This window comes from Microcaecilia unicolor, chromosome 3 (genome assembly GCF_901765095.1).
Source record: "Microcaecilia unicolor chromosome 3, aMicUni1.1, whole genome shotgun sequence".
Taxonomy (NCBI): Eukaryota; Metazoa; Chordata; class Amphibia; order Gymnophiona; family Siphonopidae; genus Microcaecilia; species Microcaecilia unicolor.
In genome coordinates this window covers 524,358,045-524,372,256 of record NC_044033.1, presented here as the reverse complement: position 1 = coordinate 524,372,256, position 14,212 = coordinate 524,358,045, and the positions used below count along the sequence as shown (strand labels likewise).

Sequence of the window (14,212 nt, the reverse complement as noted above, 5' to 3'; positions counted from 1 at the left end):
CCCCCCCCCCCCTGCCAGGCGAGCTGTTCAAAAGTTCAAAATGTGACTTCTCCCTCTAGCGGGCAAGGTTAACCACAAAGGTTCCCATTGTTCACGAAATCTAGTTCCCGGCACACTGTCTAGGGTTCTAACCCTGCATCTGTCCAATCTCATTTGTTGGATCATCTGTGATCTCCATCGGCAAACATTTTAAAAGGGCATTTTTTTGCAGGTGCGTTGAAAAATGATTCTGCATGCACCCAACACATGCACCTACACTACCGCAGGCCATTTTTCAGCACACCTTAGTAAAAGGACCCCTGAAGGTACTAAAACTGTCTTCTTTCCATGCCTTTGGCAGAACCCAGATTGCAATAGATAAAAATCATCTCTTCAGAGTATTCTAGCAGTTGTTAGTATACCGTGCTCTCCAATATGACTTAGAAGTAAGGTGTTAAATTAATTAATACAACGTTTTACAAAGCCAAGGGTGCTTTCTAAATAAGTTTCAGTCCCATACAACTTTTCTTTACATTGCTTATTTTGTAGCTATGAATGACAGAAAAGTTAATTTCCTCTTCCTTTCACCCCTCCCTGAGGATGGGCAGTTTGATGGAACTACTTATTAATGGAAGAATTGGGGAGAGCTTGTCTGATCTGCAGAAGCCTCAATGAGCTTTTCTTTGTTGGCAGGGGGTTCATCTACGATAGCCGGAACAACCTCCAGATGAGGGGATTGGTCGTATTGCTCATTTCGAAGGCAGCAGGTCCCAGCAAGACAGATGATCTTTCCCTCCAGCATGATATGGTCAGCGGAATTTATTCAAGGTATGGATATAGTACTTTTGTTACTATACGCTATGTCTTTGTGGGTGGGGAGGGGGCTGCTTTCAGTTCTGGTTTTGATTCTTTTCTGTAAGCCCTTCTCATGGCTTCCCCTCAGACTGTCACTGGAAGGTCTTTAACAATTTTAACCGCTTAATTGTGTATTTTGACAAATACTAGTTACTCCCATCTCTAGGTCATTTATAAATGTGTTAAAAAGCAGCGGTCCCAGTACAGACCCCTGGGGAACCCCACTATCTACCCTTCTCCATTGAGAATACTGACCATTTAAACCTACTCTCTGTTTTCTAACTTTTAACCAGTTTTTAATCCACAGTAGGACACTACCTCCTATCCCATGACTCTCCAATTTCCTCTGGAGTTTTTCACGAGGTACTTTGTCAGATGCCTTTTGAAAATCCAGATACACTATGAGGGGCATAAATGAAAGGGACGCCCAAGTTTTTCTGAGGACGTCCCCATGAAGGGGCGGGGAAACCCGTATTATCGAAACAAGATGGACATCCATCTTTCGTTTCGTTAAAATATGGTTGGGGACGCCCAAATCTGGAAATTTAGGTCGTCCTTAGACTTGGTCGTTTCTGATTTTCGACGATAATGGAAACCAAGGACGACCATCTCAGAAACGACCAAATGCAAGCCCTTTGGTCGTGGGAGGAGCCAGCATTCGTAGTGCACTGGTCCCGCTCACATGCCAGGACACCAACTGGGCACCCTAGGGGGCACTGTAGTGGACTTCAGAAATTGCTCCCAGGTGCATAGCTCCCTTACCTTGTGTGCTGAGCCCCCCAAAACCCACTCCCCACAACTGTACACCACTACCATAGCCCTTATGGGTGAAGGGGGGCACCTAGATGTGGGTACAGTGGGTTTCTGGTGGGTTTTGGAGGGCTCACATTTACCACCATAAGTGTAACAGGTAGGGGGGGGATAGGCCTGGGTCCACCTGTCTGAAGTGCACTGCACCCACTAAAACTGCTCCAGGGACCTGCATACTGCTGCAATGGACCTGAGTATGACATTTGAGGCTAGCATAGAGGCTGGCAAAAAATATTTTTAAAAAATTTTATTTGAGGGTGGGAGGGGGTTGGTATCAAGTTATGAAATATTTCCCTCTGTAAAAAAAAGTTTCACTCGTTTGAGTTTCCACGTTGAGTGGAACATTTTCTTTGTTGTAGCTTTCGCTTGGCTCTCTAGTGTGAGGTTTTGGTCGATTGTAACTCCGAGAATTTTCCGGCTGCCTAATATAGGGAGGGAGAAATCTGGGGTGGTTATGTTTGTGGGTTTATTTGTGTTATATTGGGATGAGAGGATGAGACTGTGTGTTTTTTCTGTGTTCAGTTTTAGTTGAAATGTATTCGCCCATGAGTTCATGATGTTCAAGCTGAGTTTGATTTCTTTGGTGATTTCTGTTAGATCATGGTTGTAAGGGATGTATATTGTGACATTGTCTGCATATATGAAAGGGTTAAGGCCTTGATTGGATAAGGACTTGGCTAGTGGGGTTATCATTAGGTTGAAAAGGAGAGGTGATAGTGGTGATCCTTGGGGTACTCCGCAGTCTGCTTTCCATGGTGATGATATGTTTGAGTTTGATTTCACTTGATATGTTCTGGTAGTTAGGAAACCCTTGATCCAGCTAAGTACACTACCACCAATACTGAAGTATTCTAGTATGTTTAGTAACATAGTAACATAGTAGAAGACGGCAGAAAAAGACCTGCACGGTCCACCCAGTCTGCCCAACAAGATAAACTCACATGTGCCATTTTTTGTGTATACCTTACCTTGATTTGTACCTGTCTTTTTCAGGGCACACACCGTATAAGTCTGCCCGGCACTATCCCCGCCTCCCACCATCGGCTCTGGCACAGACCGTATAAGTCTGCCCAGCACTATTCCCGCCTCCCAACTACCAGCCCCGCCTCCCCCCACCGACTCTGGCACAGACCGTATAAGTCTGCCCAGCACTATCCCCGCCTCCCACCACTGGCTCTGGCACAGACCGTATAAGTCTGCCCAGCACTATTCCCGCCTCCCAACTACCAGCCCCGCCTCCTCCCACCGACTCTGGCACAGACCGTATAAGTCTGCCCAGCACTAACCCCACCTCCCACCACCAGCTCTGGCAGAGACCGTATAAGTCTGCCCAGCACTATCCCCGCCTCCCAACCAGTATATTGTGGTTTACCATGTCGAATGCACTAGACATGTCGAATTGTAGAAGAAGTACGCTTTTCCTTAGCGTCCCTCCGGACCGGCCCAGAATGTGACTGATGGGTTGTGCACGCCTTCCAGCAGGTGCACAACCCATCAGTCACAATCTGGGCCGGTCCGGAGGGACTAAAGGAAAGCAAATTAGCAGGTAAGGTCTAATTTACCCTTGCCTTTTTAAATTTCTTGTTTGAATTTGGCTAAGAGAGTAATTAGTACTGTTTCGGTGCTGTGGCTGGAGCAAAATCCTGATTGTGATTCATGTAATATTGTGAATTTGTTTATGTAGTCATTAAGTTGTTTGGTTACCATACTTTTCCATCAGTTTGACTACCAGTGGGATTGGTGCTACTGGTCGGTAGTTGGTGATATTGTCTGGTTTTTTTTTGGTATCTTTTGGTATTGGGGTGAGTAGGATGTTGCCGTTTTCCTTAGGGAAGAGACCATGTTGAAGCATGTAGTTTAAGTGGGATGTGAGGTCTATTATGAGGCGGTGGGATGCGTATTTTAACAGGTGACTGGGGCAGGTATCCAATTTACAGTGAGTCTTGGAGAACCTATTAATCGCTTGGTTAACTGTTTCAGCGGTGAGGGGAGCGAAGCTTGTCCACAGTCTGTCCACTGGGTATTCACCGAGGATTGGGTCCATACATAATGGTCTATAAAATAATGAGTGGAATGGTGTGAATCGTTTGTTTACTCTTTCAAAAAATACTAGGACTAGGGGGCATGCAATGAAGCTACAAAGTAGTAACTTTAATACGAATCGGAGAAAATGTTTCTTCACTCACCGTGTAATTAAACTCTGGAATTCATTGCCAGAGAATGTGGTAAAGGCAGTTAGCTTAGCAGGGTTTTAAAAAGGTCTGGCTGGCTTCCTAAAGGAAAAGTCCATAGACCGTTATTAAATTGACACTGGGGAAAATCCACTGCTATTTCTGGGATAAGCAGCATAAAATGTTTTGAACTTTTTTGGGATCTTGCCAGGTAATTGTGACCTGGATTGGCCACTGTTGGAAACAGGATGCTGGGCTTAATGGACCTTTGGTCTGTCCCAGTGTGGCAATACTTATGTACTTATGTAGAGTCTCCTTACTCAAATAACGAATTCTCCTGGACGTCCAGTGAAGAGCCCTGTTTTCTTTTCCTGTAGATTTATGTTTATGGGCATCTCATGCACTGTTTGACAGCATAAAAATTAATGATTAAGAACCTGCCACCTCTCTGCATGCTTATGCTTACTCTGAGGGGCAGAATGCAGAGTCTGTGCACGACAATGGTAAAGCCACAGTGGGTGAATCTGTTCATAAAGGCGGTTAACAAATCCCAAGAAATAAAGCCCAAGGAAAGGGATGCACTGAGAGAGGACACCTGCGATTGTGCAAATATTTTATATTAATTGTAATGCTGGTTTTACTGAAGGAACTCCCCTGAGACAGTTTATCTCATTTATAGGAGTGGAGGGGGGAGAGGAAAGGACTCAGGAGATAGAAAAAGCACAAGCAGCAGCAATACCGTGTCTACATCCATCATAATCTATCCCTCGGAAATGTCAGAGGCAGCCATGAACCTGAAAACATTACTAATTCATTGCAGCCAGTTCTGATTAAGTACTTCATAGACCATATGAATTTAAATTGTCTCTTAAAATTAATTTATTGAAATTGGCTGGTTGGTAAACTTTAAACCTCTGATCCCCTCTCTAGCAGTGTTGAGATGTTGTAGGCAAATGGAATTACAATGTAAGCCATTGTATCCTTATGACACTTATATGGAATGGAATGCGCTTAGATGCTGCTGGACATGTGGACACAACTTGTTATCCTTCTTTAAATTTTACACAAATAGATTTTTGTAGCCTTTTTTTTCTTCAGCCATTTGATTCTGAGGTTTGACATGGTTTTGCAGATCCTTTGAAACAGACATTGCTCCAGAACTGAAATCTGGCTCGTAGCAGTGAGAGCTCTAGGGCACTGCTTCTTAACCTTCTCCTGGAATCGCACCTAGCCGGTTGGGTTTCAGGATTAGCACAATGAATGCGCATGAGATAAGTTTGCATACAGTGGGTCTTCAGCATAGGCAGATCAGTCTTGCCACATTCATCATTGCGATAATGCTAGCTAGGTGAACTCCCAGGAGAGGGTTCTAGAATGCTGCATAGAACCAGCTGCCAGCACTTTGGCAGAGAAGACAGTGTTTGAGTTCCGAGTCCTTTCCTTCCTTAGCGTCCCGTCTGGACTGGCCCAGAACATGACTGATGGGTTGTGGACGCCTTCCAGCAGGTGGAGACTGAGAACTCTGACTCTCGTGAGAACCCATAAGAGCCCTGGCCAGCTAGAGGTAAATTAAGTATTCTCAGTCTCCAGCAGGTGGAAGGTGATGAGCCCTTCAATGTCATTTTTTCTCTCTATCCTTTTCCTTTTCTTCTGTAAAAAAAATATATATATTGTGCTGGTTTCTCACTTATCCGTGTGCCGACGTTCTTCTTGGCAGACAGAGAGGGGTTTCACAGTCGGGTGGCCGAGTCTCTCCACCATCCTCCTCCTGTTATGGTTTCTCAGACAGGTCTTTGCTGTTCTGTTCTCCCAAAGATAACTTAACCTCAACCCCTTTGTGGGAAGGGTGTCTGGAAGACCTGGGAGAGAGAGCCACGTTACTCATCTTAATAAAAAAAAGACACAGCAAACGAACACAGCAGTTCTGGTTCTCGCTTTCCTGCACCTTTGGTGTTTTTACTCTTCATGCAGCTGGAGGCTGTCTTTCCTTGGTTTTTTCAGCAGGCTTGCTTTAATTAAAAAAAAAAAAAGGGTGTGTAGCCATGATGGAAAAGCTCCGTTGCTGTACAGTCTGTCAGTAATGAGGCCTGAGTGCAGCCGGTGTTTGTAAGTTTTGTACGACAGCAGAAAATCCGACGCTGTCTTTTTCTACTGAGTCTGAGTCTTCTTTGGCAGCAGCGGCTTCCATTCAGCTTCAAGAGGGGTCTTGTAAATTTGTGGCTCCCGTTTTGAAACAGCAGTCAGCTTTGTTGGAGCGGCCTGCACGTTTCCCTGTGCAGCCATCAGAGACTGCTTCGATGCAAGCAGCTGAGCAAGGAGGGGTCCCTGGGAGGGGGGGGGGGAGGATTCCCTTCAGAGTTTGCTTTGGCAATGTATCAAGCTTTTCTCTTGCAGAAATTGGGCCCCTCCACAGTAGGCGCTTCAAGTCTCTCAGGCAGGCCTTTTGCTACGGTTAAATGGCCTAGAGTCTCCTGGGATCTGGAGGAAGAGGAGATTTTGGATCAGACCTGGATGTGCTGCTTAACGACGGTGAGGAGCAGGTTGGAGATTCAGATCTTTTAGCGGAAACTTTAATTGGTGGTTCAGTTGAGGATATACTGCTCCTTAGTGAAGATCCCTCGGTGGTAAGAATCTTTCATAAAAGAGGATTTGCAGGAGCTTCTACCTTGCATTTTGAGGCAGAACCAACGTTTGTTGAGGGACATAAGGTAGACCCCTTGGTTAAAGGAATTAGGAGATCTGGGAAGACTTTCCTTATGCATCAGGGATATTATCCAGATTCAGTGGGATATTCCTGATACTCCATTTAGGCTTTGTAGATCCATGATCCGACTCCATCCTGTGCCAGATCAGGACTAATTTCTGCTTAAGCCACCTGTAGTTGATGCTGTGGTTTCAGCTGTTACAAGAAAAATGACAGTGCAGCTCTTAAGACTGTTCAAGACCAGCGTATGGAAGCTGTTTTGATGTTTTCAGCTCAGGCGGTCATATGTGATTCTTTGGTGGTCAGAGCATGTTTTCGCTAGTCTGAAAGGGGTTTGGATCAGGCTTCAGATAATTTGACTTTGATAGACGCAGAAGTTGCTAAGATTGATGTGGGGGTCTGATTTCTTGGCAGGTACTCAAAAATCTATGGCGTTAGGAGTAGCTGCATGTCGATCTCTTTGGCTTCGTGGTTAGTTTGCTGATGCAGCCTCTAAATCCAAACTTTTAGTAAATTTCTCTATTGGAGTACCTTCTTATTTGGTGAGGAGTTGACAAGTTGGTTAAAAGTCTGGGTGATGCTAAGGTCCCTAGACTTCCTGAGGATTGCTCTAGGTTGGCAGGTTGTGGTCTTCTTTCTATTTGAGGCCATGGATGTGATTTTTGTTGGTTTAGAGCAGGTAGAGTTGCTGGTGCTCAGAAGTCCTGATTCCTTCAGACGTTCAGTCCTTTCATGTGGAGGCAGGGGTGTTGGATCTTCCTTTCAGTCTCAAGGTTGTCCTTCCCAATGAAGGTCTCGGGGCCCAGCCTCAGTTTCCTGTGGGAGCTCGCGTAACATAGTTTTATTGGAGGTGAGTCCAGATTACCTCAGATCAGTGGGTTCATGAGGTTATTCACGACACGTACACCTTGTTTCCTTGAGGCCTCGCTTGCTGTATGCATTTCTGTCACTACTCTGAAAGAGAAGGAACTGGATGTTCTTCAAAATTGTTTTTCTTGGAGTATTAATCACTCAAGTACTCGATATACTGTTGAAAGACTCCTGAAGAAGGCGCTACGTTGCCGAAACACGGCTGTGTTGAGTCGACCTGTTATAATAAACATTATACCTTTTTCAAATATACGTCTCCCTTATTGATTGGAAAGAGCCTATCTTCCCCCACTCTTCTCTTTTTTCTTACAGTTCCATTTTACAGGTACTGGGTCTGCTATTGTACCTGAGGCAGTGGAGGGTTAAGTGACTTGCCCAGGGTCACATGAAGTTGCAGAACGTCAGACTCACAGAAACAGAAGCCTGTGCAGCCGCGTTGCTGATCTGCAAGGGCAGGCTTCTACATGGAATGTTGCTAGTGGAGGAGTAGCCTAGTAGTTAGTGCAGTGGGACACGGAATGTTGTTACTATTTGAGATTCTGGAATGTTGCTATTACTTGAGATTCTACATGGAATGTTGCTACTATTGGAGGTTCTACATGGAATGTTGCTACTATTGGAGATTCTGTTGCTACTATTTGAGATTCTGGAATGTTGCTACTATGGGAGATTCTGTTGCTACGATTTGAGATTCTAAATGGAATGTTGCTACTCTTTGGGATTCTGGAATCTTGTTACTCTTTGAGATTCTATATGGAATGTTGCTAGTGGAGGAGTAGCCTAGTGGTTAGTGCAGTGGCCTTTGATCCTGGGGAACTGAGTTCAATTCCCACTGCAGCTCCTTGTGACTCTGGGCAAGTCACTTAACCCTCCGTTGCACCAAGTACAAAATAAGTACCTGTATATCAAGTCCCATCCCCTTCCCCTTTCATTTCCCCATGTATTATGTTATGTCCAATAAAAAAGGTATCATCTTATTTTCTTTTCCTTGTTTTATTTTGTTTGATTTCTATTGATATTTCCCCATTGAAATCTGATAGTGAGATCTAATAGATAAATTATCACACATGATATTTTGTTATTCTTTCCAAACCAATGGAATGTTTAGGTATCATTCCATTAAAACTGCCTCTTCCCTCTCTGTTCCCCTTCTCTGTTCCCCAGTCAGAGACCCTATAGGTATGCAAATGTGCCTGGAGAGAGTTCTCTGAGTCCTGCTCCATTGTTTATAAGGTTTATAAGGTTTTACATTCATTTTTGTTCAAATTTCTGATCAATTTATATATTCTGTTTTTGTTAGGTTTACTAAATTCGTGTCCTGCAATTTTGTGAAGTATTTTTAATTATACTACCTTTTATGTGATGGTTATTTTATTTAACTGTTGTTTCTAATTATGATGATATTTGTAGTAAAGCTGTATTTTACTATTTGGCCAAATACAAATAATGAAAATATTATTCAGCTGAATACAAATACTGAACACGAATAATGAGCATTGAGATGTAACATATCCTATATAATAATTCTCACCTCCAACAGGACGTGCCTGGGACCGTGCCTGCCAGAAGAGGTCTGCTAGGCAGGCACGCACTGACCTCAGTGACATCAGTGACAGACAATTTGGCAAAGCAAAACAATCTGAGTGCTGGCCATTAGGACACAGGGTTCATAGGAGAGTTTTAAAAGACTGAAGGAACCAAAAGTGTTCGGGTGGGGGGGGGGGGGGGGGGGGAGTTCTGAATGAATGAATGAAATAAATGAAAATTTAGGAGAGGAACACAATCTGAATGCCGGGCATTTGTACACAGGGTAGATAGGACACTTTTTTTTAAAAATGAAGTACGTGAAAGTATTACATCTTGGGGGAGGGGTGAGGAGGAAAGCGGTGGGGTATCCGGATATTGGGCGTTAGGGCCACGGGGGTACATAGACTTTTGAAAGCCTTAAGGAACCCAAAGTGTGGGAAGGAGGAGGAAAAGGAGGGGAGGGAACAGGGTGAGGGGCATTAGGAACAGGGGAGGGGGCCCTGTCACACACTCTCATTCTCACACACACACACTGTCACACAGACAGTCTCACTCTGTCACACACCCGCACATTCGCTCTGGCTCTCTCTCTCAAACATACACACTCCCAGGAAAACCTTGCTAGCGCCCGTTTCATTAGTTCCAGAAACGGGCCTTTTTTACTAGTCAAATAATAAAAGAGGCAAGGTTAAATCAGAGGTCAAGTGTTTATTTCAGTAGGATTTATAAGTACATAAGTAATGCCATACTGGGAAAAGACCAAAGGTCCATTGAGCCCAGCATCCTGTCCCCGACAGCGGCCAATCCAGGTCAAGGGCACCTGGCAAGTTACCCAAACGTACAAACATTTTATACATGTTATTCCCGAAATTCTGGATTTTTCCCAATTCCATTTAGTAGTGGTCTATGAACTTGTCCTTTAGGAAACTGTCCAACCCCTTTTTAAACTAACCGCCTTCACCACGTTCTCTGGTAACGAATTCCAGAGTTTAATTATGCGTTGGGTGAAGAAAAAGTTTCTCCGATTTGTTTTAAATTTACTACACTGTAGTTTCATCGCATGCCCCCTAGTCCTAGTATTTTTGTAAAGCGTGAACAGACGCTTCACATCCACCTGTTCCACTCCACTCATTATTTTATATACAGTAGAGGCTCAGATTATTCATATTTGAATTAAAGTCACTACTCGGCCGAATTGAATCGAATATAGATATTTGGTTCATCCCTAATTCGTTGGAGTTCCATAGTTTTGAGTCTCTTTTATCTTATATTGGTGTGCCTGAAGATCTTGTTCTCCAATGTACTGGGTATATTGGTAGCTTACCATAATTTACCCTTCCATCAAATTTGCTTCCCCCCCCCCCCCCACCCCCGGTGGTATTTGATTTGCTGTCAGTTATATCACGGTGATCATCATTCATTATGATACTCATTATCTCCCTGAGAATCATTACTTTATGGTCAGAATGCTAATAGAAGAAAAATCACTTTCATTATACTCAACTTCACATAAAGTATCTCTTTGCATTTCTTTTTACCATAAAACGCGTTTTTTTAGTATATACTTTTAATTTTTAAAAGGATCATCAGATATGCGTATCTATCTCTATAATGGCTGTGAGTTATTATGAGCCAAGCATTTGTTTGAAAAGAGACGGTATCGCAATCCTCATCAATCCCAATTTTTTACTTATTATTTCGTTAAAACCTTCACCTGCATCCTTTATATCATTAATTTTCATTCTTACATAATTACTTATACTCTTTAGATTTCAAGTTAGTACTTAGTACTTAGCTTTTCAATCGCAGTAGGCATTATTCTGGGTCTCCACCGCATAATACCTACTGCGGCTGAAAAGCTAAGTACTAAGTACTAACTTGAAATCTAAAGAGTATAAGTAATTATGTAAGAATGAAAATTAATGATATAAAGGATGCAGATGAAGGCTTTAACGAAATAATAAGTAAAAAAATTGGGATTGATGAGGATTGCGATACCGTCTCTTTTCAAACAAATGCTTGGCTCTTAATAACTCACAGCCATTATAGAGATAGGTACGCATAAAGGCGGGATAATGTGGGGTACAAATGCAATAAATAAATATCTGATGATCCTTTTAGAAATTAAAAATATATACTTAAAAAAAAACGCGTTTTATGGTAACAAGAAATGCAAAGAGATACTTTATGTGAAGTTGAGTATACCGAAAGTGAGTAACTATACACTCCCTTCGCCACTCTAATTGATTGTATGCTTAACTACAGCTGAAGTAGAAGAAAAATGGCATTGATATGAAATTTACAAATGATCTGTTTGCAGATTATATAAATTGTAACCCAGTTCTGAAAAGAGAAAGTTGATTTTGGGGCTCATTTTGAAAACACTAGGGGCCTTGTTTTACCAAGACGTGCTGTAGGTGCGCTAACTTTTTAGTGCATGCTAAAAATTAGCGCACGCTAATGCTAGAGACACCCATAGGAATATAATGGGCGTCTATCAGCGCGCCCTAAAAAGTTAGCACGCCTACAGCGAAGCTTAGTAAACAAGGCCCTTAGACTTACAAAATTCCATAATGTAACTTTGTAAGTCTAACTTCTTTGAAAATATGCCTCCACATGTCTGATACATTTACCACCTGTCCTTCAGCAAATAATCTGGAGTATGTTATTGCACTTATAAATTCTTTTCTGAGCATTATACTTTTAGAATTAATTGCAATTCTTTTTATTCGTTCCAGTTTTTTTTTATTTTTTTTAAATGGATGTTGCTCACACCTATTCGGTAGTAGCTCAAGGTGAGTTACATTCAGGTACACTAGGTATTTCCCTGTCCACAGAGGGCTTACAATATAAGTTTTGCACCTGAAGTCACAACTTGCTCAAGATCACAAGGAGCAGCAGTGGGATTTTGAACCTGGCTTCCCTGGTCATCAGCCAGAGTGCTCTAACGACAAGGCCACTTCTGTACTCCATTCTCTCTACCCTTAGGTATAATTTCTTTCAATTTGTCTGTCTAGGGACAAGATAACTCTGCAAAATTTAACAGAATATTTATTTATTTAGATTTTGCTCACACCTTTTCCAGTAGTAGCTCAAGGTGAGTTTCATTCAGGTACACTGGATATTTCTCTGTCCCAGGAGGGCTCACAATCTAAGTTTGTACCTGAGGCAATGGAGGGTTAAGCGACTTGCCCAAGATCACAAGGAGCAGCAGCGGGATTTGAATCGGCCACCTCTGGATTGCAAGACCGGTGCTCTAACCACTAGGCCACTCGTCCACTGGCAACATTCCATGTAGAAGCCTGCCCTTGCAGATCAGCAATGCGACCGCGCAGGCTTCTGTTTCTGTGAGTCTGACGTCCTGCAATTACGTGCAGGATGTCAGACTCACAGAAACAGAAGCCTGTGCGGCCGCATTGGTGATCTGCAAGGGCAGGCTTCTACATGGAATGTTGCTAGTGGAATAGCAACATTCCATGTAGAATCTCAAATAGTAGCAACATTCCATGTAGAATCTCAAATAGTACCAACATTCCATCTAGAATCTCAAATATTTATTTATTTAGATTTTGCTCACACCTTTTTCAGTAGTAGCTCAAGGTGAGTTACATTCAGGTACACTGGATATTTCTCTGTCCCAGGAGGGCTCACAATCTAAGTTTGTACCTGAGGCAATGGAGGGTTAAGTGACTTGCCCAAGATCACAAGGAGCAGCAGTGGGATTTGAACTGGCCACCTCTGGATTGCAAGACCTGTGCTCTAACCACTAGGCCACTCCTCCACTACAGCAACATTCCATGTAGAATCTCAAATAGTAGCAACATTCCATGTAGAATCTCAAATAGTAGCAACATTCCATGTAAAATCTCAGTAGCAACAGAATCTCAAATAATTTATTTGGATTTTGCTCACAACTTTTTTCAGTAGTAGCTCAAGGTGAATTACATTCAGGTACTCTGGATATTTCTCTGTCCCAGGAGGGCTCACAATCTAAGTTTGTACCTGAGGCAATGAAGGGTTAAGTGACTTACCCAAGATCACAAGGAGCAGCAGTGGGATTTGAACCGGCCACCTCTGGATTGCAAGACCGGTGCTCTAACCATAAGGCCACTCCTCCACTAGAACCAAACCTGGGAAAAGATATTGAACAAACACAATGGGCTGGACTGAGGATTCTAAATAATTAAGCTCCCCCCCCCTCAATAAAGGCCCAGAACATTTCTATGGGAGAAACAGTTCCAGCTTCTGCAGCATAGAAACTTTGAAACAGTTCAATGTAATAGCTAGGGAATTGCTCCTTTCAAAATGCCTCTCCTGGTCTCTCTTTCACGCGTGAGCGTGCACACGCTGTTAAGTGTACACTTCCATAAGGATGCTCCACATTCTTTCCTTACCATGCCACACTCCTATCCGTAATGGACTGCCTCTTAGTAATTCAGATGCATATTTCATTTCCTTTGTCGTAAATTCTACTGTGAAGCCTATTCACTGAACAGTCTAGCTTTCTCAATGGCTGCTGTGTGTAGTGCCTTCCAATACTTGTTGCTTTGAGGACAGTGGCACCCTGTGGTTAAACTGTAAAGTCCGTTTACAGGATTTTGACCCTGATCAGGCAGTACCAACAGAGGGAAATGCTCAGAGTATTGTCCATCTTTCGTTTAAAGATGCGTTCTTAATAGTTTGAATAATTGATCTACAGTTCGTCTTCCTAGTAGACTAATGCTTGTTGCCAGCTCTAGAGGTTAATGATCTTCAGTGGGTCCCATTGCTGGTTTGGCCTGTCTGTTACGGGGTTGGACTGGAGCCGTGAAAGGCGCAGAAGGAGCCTTACAGCTGCACGATGGATGACGAAGCTTTGCATCCTTGCCCAGGTGGAGGTTGGTTAGTATCTGTGGTGCTGGTTCTTTAGGGAGCTGCATGCAGATGTGCCAGGAAGATAGATAAATACTGGAAGCTTCAGATGACAGCTACCTTAGAGAAGAAGAGAAAACTGTATGAGGAAGCCACAGTTGGAAGTAAATGGGGAACTATTCTTTGTTGATGTGTAATACTGTATTCTGTACTCTGGTACTCCATCTTGTTTGGCATCTGTGACGATTCCATATACACCAAACATGCGTGGGATAAACATAGAGGAATCCTGTTCAGAAGGAATGGAACCTCAGAAGGTTAGAGGAGATTGGGTGGCAGAGCCGGTGGTGGGAGGCGGGGCTGGTGGTTGGGAGGCGGGGATAGTGCTGGGCAGACTTATACGGTCTGTGCCAGAGCCGGTGGTGGGAGGCGGGGCTGGTGGTTG

General features: G+C 43.3%; 1 protein-coding gene across 1 annotated transcript in view; it reads left to right on the top strand.

Annotated features, from left to right (window-relative positions):
• Window positions 1-14,212, top strand: part of PDSS2 (decaprenyl diphosphate synthase subunit 2) — a 160,313-nt gene that overhangs the window by 13,911 nt on the left and 132,190 nt on the right. The window contains exon 2 of the mRNA XM_030195191.1: window positions 673-807. Coding sequence (XP_030051051.1) covers window positions 673-807 — 135 coding nt within the window. The remainder of the gene's footprint in view (window positions 1-672; window positions 808-14,212) is intronic.